At 44.5% G+C, this 23274-nt stretch overlaps 1 protein-coding gene across 8 annotated transcripts in view; it reads left to right on the top strand.

The window, feature by feature from the left end:
* Positions 1-22963, top strand: part of ripor2 (RHO family interacting cell polarization regulator 2) — a 74893-nt gene extending 51930 nt beyond the window's left edge. For 6 of the 8 annotated variants that reach the window (XM_082522074.1, XM_082522072.1, XM_082522073.1 and 3 more), the window contains 21 exons: positions 2034-2189; positions 2916-2994; positions 5234-5257; positions 5473-5526; positions 12559-12708; positions 13149-13212; positions 13562-13605; positions 13902-14027; positions 14110-14258; positions 14857-14986; positions 15267-15413; positions 15825-16583; positions 16725-16909; positions 17155-17317; positions 17440-17572; positions 17795-17956; positions 18298-18471; positions 19144-19346; positions 19431-19514; positions 19615-19705; positions 20591-22963. In XM_082522074.1, coding sequence (XP_082378200.1) covers positions 2034-2189; positions 2916-2994; positions 5234-5257; positions 5473-5526; positions 12559-12708; positions 13149-13212; positions 13562-13605; positions 13902-14027; positions 14110-14258; positions 14857-14986; positions 15267-15413; positions 15825-16583; positions 16725-16909; positions 17155-17317; positions 17440-17572; positions 17795-17956; positions 18298-18471; positions 19144-19346; positions 19431-19514; positions 19615-19705; positions 20591-20691 — 3178 coding nt within the window. In that variant the 3' untranslated portion in view covers positions 20692-22963. The remainder of the gene's footprint in view (positions 1-2033; positions 2190-2915; positions 2995-5233; positions 5258-5472; positions 5527-12558; positions 12709-13148; positions 13213-13561; positions 13606-13901; positions 14028-14109; positions 14259-14856; positions 14987-15266; positions 15414-15824; positions 16584-16724; positions 16910-17154; positions 17318-17439; positions 17573-17794; positions 17957-18297; positions 18472-19143; positions 19347-19430; positions 19515-19614; positions 19706-20590) is intronic. The other 2 variants (XM_082522076.1, XM_082522075.1) reach the window with 1 other exon arrangement.
* Positions 22964-23274: the final 311 nt, after the last annotated feature.

Raw genomic sequence — 23274 nt, 5'->3', positions numbered from 1 at the left:
ATCACTGCTGCTTTAGCAAGTGAGGTCACCTTTTGCTCATTCAGATAAATGACTACTTGGTCCGGCAAACATTTTTTGAATTCCTCTAACAAAAGAAGCTCTTTCAGCCCCTTGAGATCCTTTACTTTACTGGCCTGCAACCATCGTTCAAACAAGTGACTCTTTTCACGGGCAAACTCCACAAATGTCTGATTGGCGGTTTTTTCACACTTCCTAAATCTTTGACGGTAGGCTTCTGGGACGAGCTCATATGCCTGCAACACAGTCTTCTTCATGATGTCATAATCCAGGCTATCTTCAATTGATAAACTGGTACACACCTCCTGGGCTTTGCCAACCAGTTTGCATTGCAACAGCAGCGGCCAAAATTCCTTCGGCCAGCTTAACGCGGCCGCTATACGCTCAAAAGCGTTAAAATAGGAATCCACTTCGGCCTCACGAAACGGGGGAACCAGTTTAACGTGCCTAGTGATGTCAAAACCTGTTGGGACAGCGGTGGACGTACTAGGATGACTAGAGGCAGATGTGGAGGGCTTTCGCTCCAGCTCCAAAGCTCTGACACGGAGGTGCATTGCTTGTACCTCAAGCTCTTTAGCACGGGTTTCCACCTCCCTTATACGGAGGGTCAAACGGAGATCCTCCGTAGACCGCCCCGCCAGGGGTTCCCCGGCCGTACCAGACCCAGCGGCTTCAATCTTTGCCCCAGCAGCATCAGAGTCCGCCTCGGCTGCATCAGAGTCCGCCTCGGCTGGTAGCACGTTAACAGGCCCTTTGGCATCCGGCCCCGGCTCAGCCTCCGGAGCCACCTTCACACCCCCGCCATCAGGCTGCTCTACAGCTGCCTTCGGGGCAGGAAGGATGCCTCGCTCCACCAGCTCTGCACACAAAGCGTCCCTAACCTCCGCTTTGCGGGCACCATAGGACACTTGAATATCATAACAACTAGCAATAATAAGCAAATCCGCTTTCCTGCACTTCACTATTTTATCCCATGAAGGCGAAGTAACAAAATCATCCAAAGAAAACTCCATAATTCCACACACCTACCACCCCCACACCCAAGAAAACTGCCAACAGACCAAACACACGCGAAAACCCACAGAAAATGGCAGAGGACGAGCCCCCAATTCATGTTACGACCCGTCTAGGGCCAGGCCATAACATGAGCGAGGCACTCGCTTCCCCCCCAAGACCCAAGCAGTCACACGAAACAAATCCGTTAGATGTGAGGTGATTTATTGAATGTGAATAAAGAGAACCAAAACGGGAGTGTCAACACTTCAGGGTGAGCCAAGGCCAAAACAATAAACAAAACAAACCTACACAAATCCCGCACCCCTGACCTTACCAAAACAAAGTCAAAAATAAAGACAGAGTCTGACCTCCTTAACTAACTCAAAACAGGAGAAAACGGGTGATCAAAAGAAACGGCAGCTCACCCCTACCCACTCCACTTCCATAACTTTCAAGCGTATACTGCAGCCAGCGGCTACCACAGGACTACTGCTGGGTGATGAGGAGAAACGCGAGGACCTCTCCAGCTGTAGCACTCCAGCCTCCTTTTAATGAGCGGGTCCTCCAGCTGGATCCAATCACGCCGGGGCAGTATATCCACGCACCAATCGGAACAGGGCCCTGGCACAGCTAAATTAACATAGAAAAAACACAACACCTGCACAAACAAACACATGGACATACAAGTTCGTAACTGGCCCAAGGACGTGTTCATTTTGGTGTGAGCAGAGTCAACAAGGTCAATGCATCTGACAGATGAGATGAACTCATGCTGTAACTGGCCCAAGGATGTGTTCAGGATGGTGTAAATAATCTAGAAATATAACTCCTTGCTTTTATTGGCAGCTGGTGGCCTGACACTTGAAGTGCTGCAGAGATCCTGTGATAAATATTAGATAAATATAATATGGAAGGTGGCGCCTTTGGGCCTGTGTGATGAGATTTAGGAAATTCTTGTGAGGCACAATCAGCAAATGGTAACTTATCCCGTGTTTGTGCGTTTGTCTGTGTGTGTGCAGATGTAACTCATTCATGGGGAACTCTGCAGTGCAGAAGAAGCCTCAGTCCAAGCCTAAGAAGCCCCACCTGTCAGGCCACAAGGGAGGCAGCAGCTCCAGAGAGCCGCAGCCCAAGAGACTGGAGGAGGTTTACACAGCACTCAAACAAGGCCTGGAGTGAGTAACTCATCCACTTGTTCTATGCACACAATTAAGTAGTTAATATGAAGCAAATTCACTTACAGTACACACTATGAAGTCTTCCAGAGTACCTTGAAACCTTGAAATGCTCCATTCTTTTTCGACTTGGAAATATAAAAAGAAAAAAAAAGCCTCTAGACTAGATACTTGACACAAATTCTGAAACACAAGAAGCCTTTCTATGTGTAATGCCAGACCTTTTAAAGTTAGTAGATATATAGAAGCCATATAGCAGATAGTCAGTAAGTACAATAAGCACTGTGTTGTTCTTGACTACAGATTGATTAAACAGATAGTATTACAGAAGTGCTGCTTACATTTCCCACACAGTGCATGTGCCACTCTTTCTGGCCTTAAAAAAATGTTGATGGTTGTGTTTTTATAATGGATGGAGTCTGGTCTTGTCATGAACTGTATATAAAGAATGTTTATGCAGTGAGTTTTCCTGGTATAGAGGCTTACTGAGTAATTACCAGAAGCTTTAGTTTGTGCATTTACAGCCTGTTTGAGCTTGTTGACGTTTGCCTCTGAATGCATTAACTCTGTGGATGTTTATGTTCCACATGTATTCTTTGGTGTCATTAAGTGAATTTGTAGCGGTGAACGTAACGTTAGTGAGCGTCTGAACTTCTGCAGTCGTGTTTTAATTTAATTCATTGTATTATGCAAAGACTGAAGTGTTTCTCTGTTTCCCCTGTGAAGTGAATATCTGGAGGTTCATCAGACGGAGCTGGACAAACTCACAGGTCTGATGAAGGACATGAAGAGAAACTCCCGCCTGGTGAGAAGTTACTCTGCATTAACTTACATCGTTCCTCGTAATGTTTACAGCCTGTGAGACTCACAGCTTAAGCCGAAAATGCTTTATAAAGAAAATGAAAAATTCACATATATTACATCAATTTTTAAACTAATGAATAATAATAATAATAATAATGGATTGGATTTATATAGCGCTTTTCAAGGCACCCAAAGCGCTTTACAATGCCACTATTCATTCACTCTCACATTCACACACTGGTGGAGGCAAGCTACAGTTGTAGCCACAGCTGCCCTGGGGCAGACTGACAGAAGCGAGGCTGCCATGTCGCGCCATCGGCCCCTCTGGCCAACACCAGTAGGCGATAGGGTAAAGTGTCTTGCCCAAGGACACAACGACCAGGACAGAGAGCCCGGGGATCGAACCGGCGACCTTCCAGTTACAGATACAGTGGGGCAAAAAAGTATTTAGTCAGCCACCGATTGTGCAAGTTCCCCCACTTAAAATGATGACAGAGGTCAGTAATTTGCACCAGAGGTACACTTCAACTGTGAGAGACAGAATGTGAAAAAAAAATCCATGAATCCACATGGTAGGATTTGTAAAGAATTTATTCGTAAATCAGGGTGGAAAATAAGTATTTGGTCACCTCAAACAAGGAAAATCTCTGGCTCTCACAGACCTGTAACATCTTCTGTAAGAAGCTTTTCTGTCCCCCACTCGTTACCTGTATGAATGGCACCTGTTTGAACTCATCATCTGTATAAAAGACACCTGTCCACAGCCTCAAACAGTCAGACTCCAAACTCCGCCATGGCCAAGACCAAAGAGCTTTCGAAGGACACCAGGAAAAGTATTGTAGACCTGCACCAGACTGGGAAGAGTGAATCTACAATAGGCAAGCAGCTTGGTGTGAAAAAATCAACTGTGGGAGCAATCATCAGAAAATGGAAGACATACAAGACCACTGATAATCTCCCTCGATCTGGGGCTCCACGCAAGATCTCATCCCGTGGGGTCAAAATGATCATGAGAACGTTGAGCAAAGATCCCAGAACCACACGGGGGGACCTGGTGAATGACCTGCAGAGAGCTGGGACCAAAGTAACAAAGGTCACCATCAGTAACACACTACAACGGCAGGGAATCAAATCCCGCAGTGCCAGACGTGTTCCGCTGCTGAAGCCAGTGCATGTCCAGGCCCGTCTGAAGTTTGCCAGAGAGCACATGGATGATACAGCAGAGGATTGGGAGAATGTCATGTGGTCAGATGAAACCAAAGTAGAACTTTTTGGTATAAACTCAACTCGTCGTGTTTGGAGGAAGAAGAATACTGAGTTGCATCCCAAGAACACCATACCTACTGTGAAGCATGGGGGTGGAAACATCATGCTATGGGGCTGTTTTTCTGCCAAGGGGACAGGACGACTGATCCGTGTTAAGGACAGAATGAATGGGGCCATGTATCGTGAGATTTTGAGCCAAAACCTCCTTCCATCAGTGAGAACTTTGAAGATGAAACGAGGCTGGGTCTTCCAACATGACAATGATCCAAAACACACCGCCCGGGCAACAAAGGAGTGGCTCCGTAAGAAGCATTTGAAAGTCCTGGAGTGGCCTAGCCAGTCTCCAGACCTCAACCCCATAGAAAATCTGTGGCGGGAGTTGAAAGTCCGTGTTGCTCGGCGACAGCCCCAAAACATCACTGCTCTCGAGAAGATCTGCATGGAGGAATGGGCCAAAATACCAGCTACCGTGTGTGCAAACCTGGTAAAGACCTATAGTAAACGTTTGACCTCTGTTAATGCCAACAAAGGTTATGTTACAAAGTATTGAGTTGTATTTTTGTTATTGACCAAATACTTATTTTCCACCCTGATTTACGAATAAATTCTTTACAAATCCTACCATGTGGATTCATGGATTTTTTTTTCACATTCTGTCTCTCACAGTTGAAGTGTACCTCTGGTGCAAATTACTGACCTCTGTCATCATTTTAGGTGGGGGAACTTGCACAATCGGTGGCTGACTAAATACTTTTTTGCCCCACTGTACGCTTCCCAACCCCCTGAGCCACGGTCACCCTGAACGCACACATGGAAATATTTTTCATTGTTTATGCCATCGTGGCTGCCTGATGTGTGCACACAGGAAAAACAGTTTCTTCCTGATGGCAGATAAATGTGATCTTGGATAAGCTGCCCTACCTTTTAGTAACTCTGTAATTTCACGTGTGTGTCTGCGTGTGTTTTCTCTCCAGGGAGTGCTGTATGATCTTGACAAGGTAAGATGATGGGAGGGGAGGGGCTACTGTAACACACGCTCAAGTTTGGAGTTTATCGTGTGAATCTTATAATAACATATTTGTACAGAACATTGTATTTTCTGCACATTTTGCTGTATAATATGTAAGTATTACCTTGTTATAATCTGTGGTGCAAACAAAAAACAGATGAAGCCAAATTCTGACCTGTAAATTTTTGCGCTGTCTTTCTACAGCAAATCAAAACTATCGAGAGGTACATGAGACGTCTGGAGTTTCATATTAGCAAGGTAAGGCTGTTCGGATTTCTTTACAGCCATATTTATTGTTTTGTCAGTCTCTAAACCAAAGAAAGTATTTGAGGCGATCTATATGGGAGTCTTCGGTTGGACTTTTTAATGTAAGTCCGTGGGGCATTTGATTAAGAGCTTATTTTAAGTCTGAAACCGGTATTTAAGGCCTCATCCCATCCAAGCATTCACCCAGGAAACAGAGTGCTGATGCATATTTTTACCTGTTTCTAAGTAAATGTTTGATAGTTTTAAATGCATCTATTTTATTGGTTTGAAACCGTATCGGTGCGGTATTAACTGTAGCACTCAGCGAGTTGGCTGTTCAAAGGTAACACCTACCTACCATCACATGAAAAGCTCAGAAAAATGACATCTTGCGTTGTTTTGTTTTGTTTTGTTTTTTGAGCTGTGCAAAGACTAAAGTGTGAAAGTAGCTGTTGATCATGACAGAAAGCCAGCTACCTGCACAGCACTAGCATAAACACAGAAATCAGAAACTATTAAGGGCCCATTTTTACTATGGATTTACACACAAGAGAGAGTTTGATACATGTTTAGATGTTGATTCTAGGTGGAAATTGTTATCTATGGACAAAGTTTGGTTGTCATGGTCGCAGACAGTTTGCGTGCACTTGGTAAATCTAGTAAAAAAAAAAGTGATGCAAACTGGAAACGGAGAATGTTTGCCTTCAGAATGAAAGCTGTGCTTCACCACTACAGCTAAAATGTTTCAAAGTTTTACTTTGAAGGCTATTGTTGTCACATTTTTCCTGTTTTCAGCACCACTCGGAAAGTAGTTTGTTTGCATGCAAGTTCAATGCAAACTATGAGTGACCACAGCAATCTGCTGTCAACCAAAGCAATTGCAAAGAGATTTTTGGTGCAACACTATGTCGAGGTTTCTCATGCACACATTGCTCAAGAGCAGCCTGCCATATTGGGTGCTTTGGTTGCTAGCTACAGTTGCCTGTAGTTTGCCTTATGACCAAGGATTGCATAATGGTCGCAGACCAGTTTCTAGGGCTTGGTAAATGGTGCCTTTTTCAATACTTCCTGTATTGTCACAGTGAGCGTGATGTTAATGACACACAGTTAGTGGTGTTGCATCTACAAAATCTCAGCAGCTCTTTGTGACCAATTTCACCCAGCAACCTCCAGCAACGACTCGCCAACCGATTAGAGAATACACCGCTTTTTATCAACCTTTGGCTCCCAGGATGTGACTGATATTTCTCAGGCCTTTGTGACTGAAGCGTAACTCTTAACAAAAACAGACAGACAGACACATTTCTTAAAATGTTTGTTGTTCTCACAACTTTTCTTTCCACCGGTTTCACGTTGAGTTTATTGAGTGAAGCTGCAGTTTTAGGCGTAACTTCACCTGCTTTTTTGCTGCCAGGCATTAGCTTAGCATTCCTGCTCTTCTAATCTGTTTATATATTAGGGAAGTTTCCAGCTGTTTCCATGGTTGAGGTAAAAACATCCTTTCTGAGGTTGCCAGGTAGGGATTTTTGGCCCCCTGCATCCTCTTTGTAGTCACCTCACAGGTTGCCATTTGGGGACATTAATCCCCTACAAGGTTTTGACTTTTCTTCCACATCGCCTTTTGTAGAGCTTTAATGGTCTTCCTCGCTGTGCGTCAAATCAGATGTGACAGCAGGCAATCAGAGCACACACGCCCAAACAACAGCGCAGCTCCAAAGGTAACCATGGTTACCCGGAGACAGAGCCTTTGAAGTCCCGATGAGCTCGATGGGGCCGTCTGTTGGGTGGCGTTAACCCTTTATGTTCACATGCATCTCGACTACAAAACCCACCTTCAGAACATTTGTCCCAAAAGCATACACAGGTAAACAACAACACAGCAGCGTGACTGCGATTCTGCGGGGATGAAGGCGACAGGGAATCTGGGTCAGGGCAGTTTGCAGCGAGGAGCGATTGACACGGCCCTCAAAGATGGGGGGAAAAAATGAGAGGGAACTCAGGAAGTGTATCTGCAGCTTGCTCCACTTTGACTTTGATAAGAGAGATAAAAGAAGTCGGCGCTTGTTCTGTCTTGTGACGGATGATGTTAAGCAAACACGTACTGCTTAGCGTTATTCTTAAGCTCTTCTGTTCATTCAGGCTTCATGCAAAAATAGATTTGAATGAAAGGGTAAATATTTGAAATAGCAGTGAAGTGTCTGATTTATCGTGCCATGTAAAAAAACTCAAAAGCTGAAGCGTAACTAAAATTAAGCCTAATACTCAATCAGTTTTTATTTATACTCACTATCTGACTTTGTGTAGCTTATCAGAGATAAAATAGTTTAAAGAAAAGACTCAAACTTGTGACTTGACAAATGGTTTGTCTTTATTTTTAAATTAATCAGATGCTAGTTTCTCTTCTAATTAAAAGTAATACAGTTGGTATTAAAGGGCCCAAAGTGTCCAGAGAAAACATCCTCTTGATCCATGTGATTGGCTGATTAGATACTTGCATCAACAAGCAGCTGACCAGGTGTTTCTAATGGAGTGGCCGGTGAGTTTGGAAAAGAAAAATCATTTTCAGCCCAAACTTTCTTTAATCATCACTCACTTTCACAGAGGTGCATGTGAGAGCACAAATATCTGGTTCACTGGGCGCCATGTGTGCTGCTACCCACTGTACCCAGACTAACAGACATGTCTGCAGGGGACTGTCACCTGCTGTGTGCTACATGTGTTCAAGGGCATCTTTGGCCAATGTCCCGACCTGATTTTTCCTGACACTGGGCAGAATGTGTGAAAATATAATGTAGAAACAACTTCAGCATCACACAGACTGACTTAAACTACGCATCAGTAACCATAAGTAGCTGTAGTGGTAAGGACATAAAGTCTAAGGGACGTGTGACTTGTATGATTGCATTAGAAGGCTTATAACACGCTGGTTATGGTCCAAACAAATCGACAGTATGTAGGACAGGGCAAACAGGAAGTATGCATTTTTTATCAGGCAGCTGATGCTGATTAGTTTTTGTTTTTTTTCTATTTTTTTGCACCAAAAGGGACAGATGAGGACTTCAGAACTAAAAGCAACATATAGGATGGGGAACAATAAACTCATCTGGACTACTCCGCATGTCTTAAACACATGTACGTGATTGGTCAGTGCATGTGTAAACAAAACATTGTTCAGCAAAGACACTGCGAGTGGAAAAAAAGCGAAAGAAATGGCGTTTCAGCAGCTGAGCTACAGTAAGCGTGAACATGTTTGTCAGTGTTTTTGCTCAGGCTCAGGCGTGTCTCTTTGTGTAGGACAGCTGCCGTGAGGGATGACTTAACAATCATCCATCAGCAAGTTGTTAGTTTGTGAGTCACATCAGCTCTGCTCTTTTGTTCCTGCGCTGCCTGCAGATGTCTGAGTAGTAATTGGCACACATGGAGGAAGCAGGTGGCACGATACAACCCGTATGATGTCCTGCATGGGACAGAGACTATATATATCTGTGTGTGGGGGTGGGGGGTGTTTGGGGGAGTGGGTGTTGACCGCTGGTATCAGCAGGGCATCATTAAATAGACTGAAGGTGAGACGATCGTCTGCCAGACGTCTCCTCTTCCCCTGAGAGAGCGCGTGTGTGTTAAACACGTGCCAAATTCAATCCAGAATGAGTGTGCATGCTTTACATGTGATTATTTGTAATATAGGGCATTTTCTGCTTTCCCCACTTCCCTTGAATGCTAATCTTGCCACTGGCACGCGCGCACACACACACCCACAGCTCCCCAGAGAGCTTCATGTGTGTTTGAAGCTGTTTGGTGTGGCCCGCCTGTTTTAATCTGCTTATAATCACTGGTCCCCCGGCACAAAGTGTGTGCACGTGCGCGAGGCGCCATCTATGATCCAGAATAATGGCCATATCTTAAGAGGATTGCTGCCATATCTGAAAGATTCACTGCTAATATCTAAAACCCCACGTTTTTAAATCATACGCACTGATGATAGTGAGATAATCCTTTAAAACGTTCAGCGATTCTTAATCACAGCTGCCTTTCAAACTACCAAGAAAATGTTATTAGGAGTGTTTTAGGAAGGGATGCATTCAAAATGGTTTCAAAATGCAAAAATTTTTTTATTTTACACCAAATACATAAATATGCAATATCGTGCTCACTCTGAGCATAACTGATTCCCCAGTAATTCCAATAATCCCTCGGTCTCTGAGCCGTGCAGGTTATTTGTCATCGCAGCGAGCTGCAATTAGCACAGTCCAATAGAGGACTTAATTTAGAATACATTTCCATTTAATGTCTCTGTAGAGAGGTGATTTAAAAAGGTTCAGATGGTCTTTACGGGCGGCCTGTTAAACAGTACTCTTCCTGTGATTAAAGAAGTGCTTTAAATGTTCATATTTTATATTTTTATTTTAATTAATGTTAAAATTACTGTTATTAGCATTGGTGTAACATTTCCAAAAGATTATTTTTATTCCTGAGAAATCTGCAGATTGTTTTTCTTTGTTGATCCACAGTGGGGAAAAAATGGATTTTTACTATTTAGGGAAGCTTCCATTAAAAGAAAATTGATGTAGTGTTTTGTTTTGATTTTTTTTTTTTTTACAATTTTTTGTATATTTTCTGCCTTTGTCAAAATTACAACCATGTAATGTTTCAGATGTATTCTTTTTTTTAATTTATTTTTTATTTTAGTTATTTATTTTACGGTTCTTGAATGATACATAACCGATGGAGACAAAGGGCAGAAAGGCGGGGAGATCTCCACAGGAGCTGCTATCAGGATGTATAACACATGTCCGTCTGTCTGTGTGTATGCGCGTCCAAAAGAGCATCAGCGCTTCTGCCGGGTGCAGTCCTCTCCTTCCTCCTGTGCTGAGGTTACTCTTGTTTCTTTGTGTTTTGCCTTTCATGTTTCTTTGGTTTTTTTCCTCTGGGCTGAAATGTGCCCAAGGCTCAGCAATATGCTGACGGCCACCCTCTGGAGTGGAGGAGCCTGGCTGACCTTCAAAAGGACGTTTCCTCGAAGGCAGCAAAGGGCTTTTTTGTAATTGGGGACAAAAATTGGCACCATTAAGCTGATAATATGATACAGCCGCTGATTGCCTCTAAAGAATGATGGCTTTTCATTAGGCAATGAATACCTCGTTGTAGTCGTGTCTTTATTTATGTGAGGTGTAAAAAGTTTCCTTGGATCATGCACAAAAACACGTTTTGTGTTTTTCCCCTTCAACGTAAACAAAACCCGTTATTTTCTCCGAGTGCTGAGAATAACAGTTGAGGTTTGAAATTGTTTTCCAGCTGGCTCAGCTCAGCTGCTGCCGCCCCGCCACATACATCACATACCACAGACAGACAGACAGACAGACGGGCTGGGTCCCGGTTGAGGGTGGGGGGTGGTGAAGGCTTAGTTGGTATAAGGTGGAGTGGGTGGGTTTGTGCGTATGTGTGTGTCAAAAAGAGTTACACACTCTAATATCCATCCCACCGCAAACCACTTTCACTCTTTTTTATTAGAAGCACTCCTTTGCCCACCCACCGCTTGCAAAAACTCGCTCTCCATGCACATGTCAGCACGTCGGCGCGTGCAAAAAGTCTGCACTCACAAACAGGCTGGCAGCGTTCGGCTGATGCACAAAAGATACACAAACAAACAGTTAGATAAGCTGTTGGGACGACAGGAGCCAGAATAGCCCATTTTCTCCTGCTTCTCCCTAATGACTGCCATAAAGAGCGCGAGGCATCAATATTTCAGCGCTCTCGTCAGGCGGCCGGAGATATTTCCCTTTGATGAGGCTCACCAGAGGTGTTTTGTTTTTTGCTCGCCTGCCGCTTCATCACATGTGAATTTTAGTTCAAAATAAGCCAAAAGATTCAAAGGGCAGGACGCTAAAAATCTGGACCGCTGCTAAATGTTGTTGTTGGTACAATGGCTCTGAGTGAGTCAACCGCATCCTCAAAAAGTGCTGGGATTACAGCTCAGTGTTGTTTCATAATGACTCGTGTCTGTTTTTGGAGCCTTTTAAATGTTTGAATTTTAATGAAGTATGTGAAAAATTTAGGAAATACAAATATTGATGAGGAGAACTTGATTTTTATAGAGTAGGGTTGGTTAAGGAGCACTTGTGTTTGGAAATGTGAAACAATTAAAAACGTTTGAAACAGCGTTATTATAAAGAATTATAATGACTTCATTACCAAAGCTTTGCTCATAATAAAATCATCTAAATCTGCTGTGCCTGTGGCTTCACGGCGGAGTGAATCTGTTGAGCTGAGCTTTTTGCTTCAGCATCATCGTGATTTGATTTCAGCTGAAACGCTGACATTTTAGCTCACACTGAGACAGCAGGATGTTGATGGAGTCGTTCCCTCTCCCTGCGGGTTTGGGTTAGGTCAGGCTAGTGCTGCAAACTGCAGTCGGGCAGACAAATGAGCTCTAAACCCCGTCTGCTGCTGCCTCGCCGTGGGAGTGTCCCACTGGGCTCGCAGACTGGGACAGTGCAGGCGTCGGGTTAGAGTTACACAGATATACAGCAGCTGCATGTGCCAGCTTACTTCAGGACATTTTTATCCATTCTTAGTTTATCCATTTGTCTCTCCTGTCGGTCTTGATGACTGTCTTTCTGTCTGTGTGTGCAATGTCAGCCTTTTTACTGTGTTTACTTCTGCAGGCCTTTTCTGTTTTGGACTTCCTGTACAGTCTTATTGACCATGTGACCAGATGTGTATCTGAAATAAAGTGTAAAGCAAAAGTTAATCATGTCTGTGCTTATTTCTGCTCTCATTGCACAAGCCTGAAGCTGTGCCATCCGTGAATGAAACCCAGTGGGAAGCAAACACAGAAAAATTCACATGGCAGTTGGAAGTTTTTGGGAATTTGCTCCTTGCCCGGGGATGTTTTCATGTATATGGAAGTTTATAACTTTATTTCATAACTGCACAAGTTTCTGTCTCGTGTGTGTTACCCCGCCTACAAATTCGTGAGGGCCGATTAAAGATGGAGGGGACTCTGTGTGTGTGTGTGTGTGTGTGTGTGTGTGTGTGTGTGTGCAGGTGGATGAGCTATACGAGGCCTTCTGCATCCAGAGCCGTCTCAGAGAGGGTGCCATCCGGATGAAGCAGGCCTTTTCGTCCTCGCCCTCCACCAAAGGCACCAAAGAGAGTATCGCGGAGGTTAATCGTCGGTACAAGGAATACACCGAGGTACTCAGAGCTGTCAGCTGCAGACTCTTAGTCCTGTAAAGCGAATGGAGCTGTAAAAAGTAACTGTAATTGTAGGGTTACAATAATTATTATGACATTTAAACAGAGATATTTGCAGATTATATATAAACGCAGAACAGGGCGCATTAAACGTAGTCACGTCTGACAGCACCCACTCTAAGTATATGATACAGATTACTGCTTACAGGGATTTGTAAACACTAACCTGCAAAGCCAGATACTTACCTTTAAATCCCAATAACAAGCGCACCTGTCGCCACCTGTGCCGAGGGCTTAGACCCGCCCTCCCGTCTCCTCTGTAGTTTGGTGTTGACCGGCTTTGTCAGAGCCTGCAGAGATAACTTGATTACTGTTGTTGTTCTCGTTTTTGTGAGGGCCGTTTGTGTGATGAGTCTTATCTCTCTCGTTCCGTCCTCCAGAACATGAGCGCATTTGAGAGCGAACTGGAGAACCTGCTCGGGGAGTTTCATATCAAAATGAAAGGTGGGACGTGAATGATTTACATGAGAAGTTAATGCAAGTTTAGTCATTTACACACTGGGATTATTTAGAATCCAGATGTTTTGGTGATGATTTTATATTCATTGGAGCAAAAATCCTAAGATTTCTCACTCATGGACCAAGTTAGAAACCCTGAATCCCTGAAAAGTCATGACAAAAATATGCTTGACAGTTAAAAGCAGCTTGTCTCATTGTGCAATAATTCATTCTGAATAAGAAAGTGAGCTAACGTTGCTTAACTCATTGTAAACCCCCCCCCCAAAAAATGATGGGGGTTTTTTTTCTCTCCTCTTTGTGCATAATATAAATATCTGTCACTTCTATCTGACAGGTTTGGCAGGATTTGCTCGACTCTGTCCTGGAGACCAATATGAGGCAAGTTTATTTTCTTTGCCCTAACTGCTGACTCTTGGGTCTACTTTTAACAGGATTGAGACAGATAGACACAAGTGACTCTTTCAGCTGGAAACCGCTGTAATGATATTTATGTAGCAACAGCTTTGGCCATCTTTCAGTGAAACACCACTGTACACTCCACCCAGCTCCAAAGTTAGCACTTAGCTGGTTGGTTTAGTGAGACAAACAGTGAGCAGTTTAAAAAAAATTAGCTTATTAGTTCAGCCATTATAAAGTTATGTGGTTACATTTTTTTTTTTTGCTCCTTCCTTTAGATCTTCATGCGTTACGGTCGCCAGCGGTGGAAGCTGAAGGGGAGGATTGAAGTAAACTCCAGGCAAAGCTGGGATGGAGACGAGATGGTCTTCATGCCCCTCATTACTGACCTTATTAACATCAAGGTCTGTACAAACCCAGATAGCCTCGTGTCTAACACGTTGCCCTGTGGCACTGAAATGAGAAACATAAGCTTGTGCCCATCAGGTGACGGAGCTGAAGGGTTTGGCCACACACATGCTGGTGGGCAGCGTCATCTGTGAGACCAAGGAGCTATTCACTGCCGTGCCTCAGGTGGTGGCTGTGGACGTCAACGACCTCGGGACCATCAAACTCAACCTGGAAGTCACATGGTAGTAAGTAGAAGCTCGCTGAATCTAACCGGTGTTGCACGAATTAGGGTACATAATGAGTTGGCAGCTGCCAGATGGTATCACTGCTGGGTAGCAGGATTGTTCAGAGGTAGTCCAGAACTATTTTAGTCTTGTTGCTGGACCGGCCATATGTTTGGAGCATCTACAACGGTTGTTAGTGTCACAGCATTAAAGTCGGGGTCTGCATGCCTTGTGGGGTCCTGCCATCTGCTGGTGAAACATCATAGTAACACCCACTTCATACTTTGTTTTTACACAACCGAGATGCCTTGCTGTGCACACCTGTGGTCAGAGGTCTCCAAACACAGCTCCAGTGCCAGCACCAAATGTTTCAGTACTGATTTTCAAAAAGGAGCACCTCATCAATGATGTTTTTACCAGCCCATGTTGAAAACCCATCATGAAATATTGTTGTTTACACTGCAACAGACCACCTCAGGAAGTGGCTTGAGTGACTGCATCACAGTGAATCTTTGTGGTTGTTTACACCACATTTTTAGGGCTGCCCATTTGTAGGTTTTTGAAACCAAATGTAAGCAGTGTCATTAAGAGCTTTGTCTTTTTTTATCCTCCTCTCCAGCCCCTTCGACGTGGAGGACCTGACTCTGTCGTCTGGCAATGTGAGCAAAGCTGCAGCTCTCCAGAGACGAGTGTCCGTCTACAGCCAGGGCACACCGGAGACCCCCACCTTCCAGGACACCTCCTTTTTTGTGAGTCAAGCAAGTTGTTAGCATATTCTGTGATCCATAACACACTAACCCATGCACTGTCTGCACCGTGATGTAAATCATGCCCCATGTTATTTTTTCCAGTTGATGCTTAAGCCGTGCAGGCACCACCCTTAAACTAACCCTCGCCCGTTTCCCTCCTTTTCTTTGTATATTCCCATTATACCCACACTCTGCCCCCATCTTGTATATCCTACATTTCACCCACCTGCCCTCAAATACCCAACACCCTGTCTTATTTCCCTGCCTTTACTGTGTAAAGAAGTGGCAGCCCTACCCCGTGGAGCGCCAGCGCTTCTCCTTCCTGCACATGCTCCGAGACACCCTGCTAGAGAAGCTAAGGCGCAGTCGTTCGTTTGGTGACCTGGCCTCACTGCGGCCAAGGCCCAAATCCAGTCTGGAGGTTTATGTGAGTGTGTTGTGGCCCCTGTGACCCTCCTAACCCGACTCTGTGTGCCCTCTTACCCCCACTGACATGATGGGGATGTAGTTCTCTGCTCTTGTGGACACACTTGGGTTCACCTTGTCCCTTTGTTTAAGGACTACAGAACGCCATGTGTGGCTCTTTGCACGTCTGTTTGCATGTTCGTTAAGCTGTTCCTATGTTTTCTGTTTATATTTACCTCACTGTTCGATTCAATTTGGGTTCAGATCTGATCACAAGTATAGTATCAGTATAGTGTGCCGTCGCTTTTTCTATCTTGGAAAACAAGAGGAGCTTTCTTCTGCACTTTTCTGTCCTTCATTCACTGATTTCAGCCAGATCTCAGTCCTTTATCTTGTTTGCAGCACAGATTTATTCTCCTGTCTCTATTTTCAGTCCACACTGCCCGACGATGTCTTCGAGAACGGCGGCTGCGGTGTGGCTGAGTGCAAGCGTCTGTCCTTCACCTTCTCTGATACGTCTGGTTCTACGCCCAGCCCCAGCCCTGCCCTGAGCTCCTACTCCCCGGGCCAGTCCAACCCTGAGATTACTGTAACTCCTCCGGAAACAGAACCATTACCTACGCAAATCTTCCCAACTAGGGAGGACTCCATCGCAGAGGAGCATTTAGTGGAGGAAGAGGAGGAGGAAGAGTATGAGGAGGATGGGGAGACGGGCAGTAGAGGAAGCAGGGGCAGCAGGAACAGTGCCAGCATTGCCAGCGATGAAGCCGAAGCGGCCGAAGACTCTGAGTGGGAGCGCACAGAGTCTCAGCGTAATTCTAGCTCCAACTGTGGTTCAGCTGCCCCGTCCTTGTGTTCAGATGGACAGCTGTCCGCAGTGGCTCCCGAGGATGTCTTCCTGGATCACGCCGATGAGCTGAAACCTGTGGAACTGGACACAGAGGAGGCGGGCAGCCTGACGAAGCAGCTCGTGAAGAGGCTGACTTCCTCAGAAATGATGCCGCCCAGTGGGAGCGCTGCTGAGGGTGAGGGAAGTCTGAGCTGGGCAGGAGAGGGAAGCAGGGCTTTCCTGGAGAGCAGCCTGGAGGAGGCCATCCACAGCCTGCTGACCAGATTAGAGTCGCTGACTCATCGCTGCAGAGAGCTGCAGGACCTGGAGCAGGAAGTGATGCGTCTGGAAGACCTACTGAAGGTAAACTCCATCTCATTAACATCTACAGAACCTCTTGTGCACTAATATTTTCAGAGAAACTGCCATCCTAGGGTTCATTTAAACTTTATTGTCTTGTTTTTATACTCTTTGGATGCCCATCATCCTGTCTTTTCCCCCCAGTGCCGTCTCCCGGGTCACAGGAGTCGATCCTCTAGCCTCAGTCTGACTGTGGAGAGTGCCCTGGAGAGCTTTGACTTCCTCAACACCTCTGACTTTGACGACGATGATACCGGAGACGATAACGCCGTCATCAGCATTCCCCCACAGAGGTCTCCGATCTTTGATGCAGATGGAGAGAGGATCGGGTGAGTGTAATATTTTGCATTGGCTAAAACATTACAGTTTCATTTATTTATATATACACGTGCAGGTTTTTTTAAGGTCCCATACCAAAACTTTTGTGAGAACTTTGAAGTGCTTGGCAGCAAATGAAGAGTTTAATTCTTAGGATTCTTAGGATGACTGGACTCTTTAAAAACAAACTCACTACACGTACAGTCGGTGTGTTACCGCTGCCCCTCGGTGGTGACTCTTGTATGTTGCTGCTCAGGGCTCAGCATCCAGAAGCCAGAGGACACCTGAGCGAAGCCCTGACAGAGGACACCGGGGTGGGCAACAGTGTGGCAGGAAGCCCCCTCCCACTTACCACTGGAAATGAGAATCTGGACGTGGCTATTGTCATCCACCTTCAGTACTGCATTCACCTCATACAGGTAGAGCTCCTTCTGATAGTTGATATCATAATTACCATTCATCCTGCTTAAGTAAAACACCAGCTACCTTCTGGAAATTTTAGCATCTGACATGTTTTCATTTTTTCTTGGTAACATGGCAGATGTTGACCAGTGGGGTCAGTGTCTGGCAGCGTCGCAGTGTCCTCCTTAAATTGTCAGGACAGACCCAGCTGCTAGAGGAGTTAGCAGAGATCAGCGTGGACAAACTGGGAGCAATAACATCTGCTGCTGATGGTGGGTATCTAAACACGTAGACCAGATTTCCTCCATTTTTCCTTTCTTTTCTCATGCTTCACCCCTCCAAGGTTGGCTCTGTAGTTTTTGCATAATCTGGAAACTTATCCCAAACAGCAACATACATCTTATACTTTAAAGCAGAAAAACAAATCGTTACGGTGCATGAAGGAGGTTTGAGGGTTTGTGGTCTGACCTCGTGCTCTGCCCTGTTTTCCTCAGTCCTCCCGGGCCTCGTGGAGCGCCCCCAGCTGATGACTCTGTGGTCAGAGTGCAGCGGCTCTGAGGGACTTTTCCACACCACGCTGGACAGAGTGTTCAAACACATGAATCAGCGCTACACGGCGGTGCTGCAGGAGAACCGCCCACACGGCGCCGATACAGGTTCGCTCGTCCCTTCTTTGTTTCTGCAAACAGACCACGGGTTATACTTAAAATTTCATCTTCAGTCAGGGCTTCAACTGACTCACGTATTCAGGGTGTAAACAGGTTTTAATGTGCTCCTGAGGGGGAAACGAGACATCTGCATTTAACTGAGAATATAATGCAGCTGATGAAAATGGATAGAAACAAACTGCTTTATGTTATGAGGTAAACTGTGACTGCAGGCTGTGTGAACACAGCATTGTGATTTTGTTTTCTTTGGTTTTTGTTGTATAGCTGAAACTAAATAATGTTATGCCGTTATCTTGGAACAATGCACCGATCTCTTCTCTCCTCTCCAGCGATTAGCATGGTAGTGGGTGAGATGGTGGACAGGAGCGACTTGCTGGCGGCACAGAGTGCTCCCGCTGCTGCGCTCTCTCAGGACGTCCTGACTGTGTTTCAGTTCTACAGCTACATCTTACAACATGAAGTCCAGGACATGGAGACGCACCTGCTGCACCTGGCCAGAGAGGGTGCGCAAAAGCTGTGATGCTTACATCATGACACGAATTCCTCTGTTGTTGGCTGCGTCCTGTAATAATCGAATTATTTTCTTAACCTAAGTCGCAAAATTAGGATATTTTGTGCTACGTGGCATATACGGCCACCTGTGCAAGTCCAAGATTTCTCCAAGTTAATCCAAATATTAGAGCTAACATTTTGATGCTTTATCCACAACTTGGGGAAGAGCAGCGTTTCATGATTTATGAGATGAATCATCAGCAATTTGCAAATTCTGAGCTAAATCACTGTGACCTTTGCTTTCCACAATAATTAGTTAACACAGAAAAACGCAGCTTTCAGCTTTTCGTGTGTTTTGAAGCTGTGTGTTTTTTTTCCTTTTGTTTTTTTTAATGTAATGTAAATGTGCCAGTCTCTAAAGCACTCTGGGTCAGTTTCTGTTGTTTAAATGTGCTATAGGCTATAAATAAAATTGACGTGACTGCCAACAGTATTGATGCTATCATGCTAGTATCAATCCAATAGTAATACCAGCGTTTGCATCGATGTATCTGGATCGATCACCTCACCTCTAATCAGGATTTAGTAGAAAGGAAGTTTGTGTGTAGGTGAGGCCTGTGAGTGTTACAGCTGGCCCTATCCTTGGTTTAATCTGCGTGTGTCTGCGTTGGCTTCCTCCTCAGAGGTGTTTGCAGAGGTCCTGTGCAGCGGAGACTATCCTCGCTGTCTCGCAGAACTGGAGGAGGTGCCTTTGTCATCTCTCTGGCCTGGAAGCAGAACCCTAAGGGCCCTGGCATCCCTCCTCACTGCAGAGGACCCTCAGGTCAACAAGGCAGCCGCCGACTACCTCTCTTCTGGAGCGTCAAACAAGCACTTCAGGACCAGGGTGAGTAATGCTCAAGAGAAAACGGTAGGCGCACCATTTCTGCTTTTTGAGCCACATTTTTAATGGTTGTTTGTGTGTCTGCAGGCAGTGGAGTGCTACACCCAGGCACTGTCGGAGGCTGGAGTGCAGAGTCAGAGGGCAGCCTGCTCAGCTCTCAGCTGTCTGGAGGTCAGTAGTTGTTTACTAAACTGTGCAAACAGCAGTTTTATGCAATAAAGAGAAACATGTCCTTTGGATTTTTACATTTTTATCTTGTTTGTGTGCGCAGGCAGTCGAGAGCATCAGAGCAGTGGTAGCGCTGTGCGATTCAGCCGACGAAGAGCTGCGTCACGTGGCCATAGAAACCCTGCTCACGTTCGGTGCGTAACAAATCCACTGCATTTTATACACAACTGCCATGAGGTCATTTACACACTATAGTGCTATTAAGATGTGTTTAATTGCAGTGTTGACGGTAAATTCCAAGAAAAACACGTTTTCTCTTGCTTGTTTTCTGGGGCAGATGTTTGAGCTTCAACACTTTCTCTGCAGACGCTTTAAAATCTTACATTGAAGGCAACTTTTCTCAAACGCCGAGGGTTTTAACTCAGCATGCAGATTCTTATATTTTCTTTTGTCAATTTGTTACGTCCTTCCGTTGCCTTCTTTCTGCCATAATCTTGATTGTGGGGATACGAATACTGCCATCTGAGAAGTAGGTGGTCATTACTAACAGAAGCTACTTTTAGCTGCTCCTTCACCACAAGAGATCGCCTCAGCAGGCAACGCTGCACGTTTGGTTTGGCAAAGCCCTTCCTGACGCAAATTCAAACCAGCGACCTTTCATTTGCCAAGTGATTTATTCTCACTAATATTTTTAGAAGATTCTGTTGCTCCTTCTGGGCTTCGTCCAAAGTTTCATTCTTAACCCTTGTCAACCAGTTTTACCCGATTCCCAGCAAAATATGCAGGCATCTTGCTGGAGACACCAGTAAGTTCAGCGCCGAGTTTGATGCCATTTCAGTGAACATTGTGTGAAACAGTCTTTGTGAAAGTTAGACAATCTGTGACAGTCCCACACACACTTAGTGAATGTATCTGTAAAGCTGTCCTCTCTGCAAAACATTCACTTTTTAACTAACTGCGCATGAGGCGTTTGTGTACCATCAGTAAATTGTAGCTTTTCCCCGTTCTCCCCTTCAGTAGTTATGTGAAAGGTGACTATGGACACATTATTTCTAATAATCTCTTTTTGCTGCTTGCAGGTGAGGAGGGGCGCCTGGCGTACGAGCAGCTGGACACTGTGCCGGGGGAGATGATCCGTCTGGGCACACGGCGAGGAAACACCGTCACCACTGCCTTCTGAGCCATCACTGAAAAGATAAAAGGACTGCACCCGGACCTCCGAGGACAGCACTTGCCTCCTTAGCTCAACCCACACAGCACACCTCACAGGGCCGTTAACGACTAATCTGTTCATCGATCTGCTTTCTAGCAACAACAAACGTTTTCACTTAAACTGCAGTTAATCACTGTTACTCACTGCCTCCTGAAAGGAAGTAACACCAAACAAGTTGTCTTAACCACAAGGACACACAACCTAGACCCCTCCTGACGCACGCTTACACTCCTCCTCCTCACCCTGCTGTCTGAGCCAGGCACACACCGGTCACGTTAAGTTGAATTGAAAAGCACAAATTTTGACTGGACACAAAGCGGCTGAGAGCTGCTCCAAAGACTGTGGAAATCAAGCACCGGGTCTTCACCCTCCTGTCAAAAAGGCTTCCGAGAACACCCGTCTCACGCACTCTCTGAATAATCTCAAATTTTACAGATTTATTGTACCACGCAATATACTATGATCTTTGTATAATCACTGTTAACATGCGTTCACCTAGATTAGAAGTGCTTTCTGACGCTTTCGGAAGACCTGCACTGTTGTAAGGCGTGTAAATACGGCTTAGTTTACACGTGATACACGTGGTTGTGTTCAAGACGTAATTTTCAGGGATCCTCGTGTGGTTGAAAGACCTGTGTGTTTTTTGGCAGGGAGGAACATTTAATAAGATGAGGTCACAGCGGTCCAGGGGAGACGGGGGTTTAGCACAGTGCCCAGTGTTCACTCACGCAGCAGTTTGCGTCTGAGATTTCTCCTACTTGCAGTTTAACAAGTGCAATTTTTTCTGTACATATGTGATTTTTTTTTTTTTCCTTTTTTTTTTGCACCTGGCTGACACGTGAAGCCCATTTGATATCGTCAGCTTTTGACCTTTTGAGCCTCGTTGTGGCTGAGCTGGCACATTACACAAATACTCTTTGTAAATGTATGTTTTGTTTGTTTTTCCTACAAGGTCAGGAGCCAGTCGAGGGCAATAAACTAGGCAGAGGACCTCATGAGAATGCACTTTCTTGGCAGTTGTGCAGAGAGGATCAGTTGAGGCAGCACGCGAGCTGATAGCAGGATAAGACATTAAGCTTTTGGCCTTTTCTGCCACACTTTGGGTCTGCTCCATGCGAACGGTTTAATGGGAACACTGACCCAGGGGAGGCATCTATCTCCAGCTTTTCTCATTGTAACTGTACTACTGAGTCTGGTGCTGCTGCACAGTGACAAAACTTAGAAGCTCACATGTCATATTTATTATTTACTCCTTGTTATTCTAATATTCTGTCAAGTTATTTTGTATTAGAGCAGACCACATTGTTATGTAAATGATTGTATATTTATGCTCTACTTTCAGGTCTGGTATTTGAATTAATGTCTTTTGTTTAAAAAGGCCTCTGTGTTTTTACCATACGACTCGTGTTTGATTATAATTGGAGTTTATTTTCAATTTAATTATATTAGATTGTTATTTTGGAGAATATTTATAATTACTATTAGCAAATCTTGATTTTGTTTTCCCTAAAAGGTCCCCAAACTAACGGGGCATTTATATGATAGAGATGTTACTTTATTAAGTAGATTTACTATAACCAAAGGAAAAATCTTGGGATTTTAAAACGGTCTTTTAATAAGAGCTCATCCAGGAGAATGTATTTTCAATACAGCGTGTACATTTGGACCAGAACCCTCAGACTTATCTTTGGAAGCACAAAAAGGAAAAAAAGGCAAACCCGTAATATGAGGATCTCGTTACATCTGGTTGTAACTGCACAATCCAAAAGCCATATTAAAAAGCAAGCGGTTAGTATTTTTATGAAAGGTATTCTTTTTGTAATATAATCTGTAAATGCGTGAAGTTGATACTAAAAGTTGTTTCTTTTTTACTTTCATGCAGCCTTTTGCAAAACGTGGTCCAAATTTAAATTCCTTTTCGAGATGTGAACAGCATTACAGTATTTTGGTCCAGTAACTCACTCTGTGTCTAATTTTCTCTCTTCACAAACTCGCTGTTGACCTGTTTAACAAGTTAATTGGTGGACTGTTCAGTTCTTTAGCACCGTATATAATACAAGGTGGCGAAATGTGCACGTTTAATTTAGGTTTTAATAATAACTGCTGAAACTGAACTTCATCCATCTTCTTGGTCAATAGCTTCAGTACTGATTCATGTGGTTGCACACTGCTCTTCTCCGTCGTGGTTCCTCTGCTCATCAAGAAGTTGCAATAAAGTTTATTTTTGCATAATTAAAAACTGGATTTCTCTTTCCCCACACGGAGTCCATCCATTCTCTTCTGCTTATCCTTGTCAGGGTCGTGAGGGGGCTGGAGCCCATTCAGTCTTAAATAGAATGTTTTGTTTTTTTAAGTCCTACTGCCGTTTTAAATTAATACTAATTAGTGTATGCAAATCCATACGTAATCGGACTGTTACAACTACACAGCAGCTAGATTTTATACGGAAAAGTGGGCATACAAGCTTAACACACCCAAAAAAAAAAAAAAGTTTTAGTTGAGTGTAGATTTGACCATTTTATGCTGTTAAGACATGACACCCCATATGGA

Source organism: Aulonocara stuartgranti (genome assembly GCF_965226115.1).
Source record: "Aulonocara stuartgranti genome assembly, chromosome: 22".
Lineage (NCBI taxonomy): Eukaryota > Metazoa > Chordata > Actinopteri > Cichliformes > Cichlidae > Aulonocara > Aulonocara stuartgranti.
Note: the sequence above shows the minus strand (reverse complement) of the source record. Positions and strands in the feature narration are given on the sequence as shown.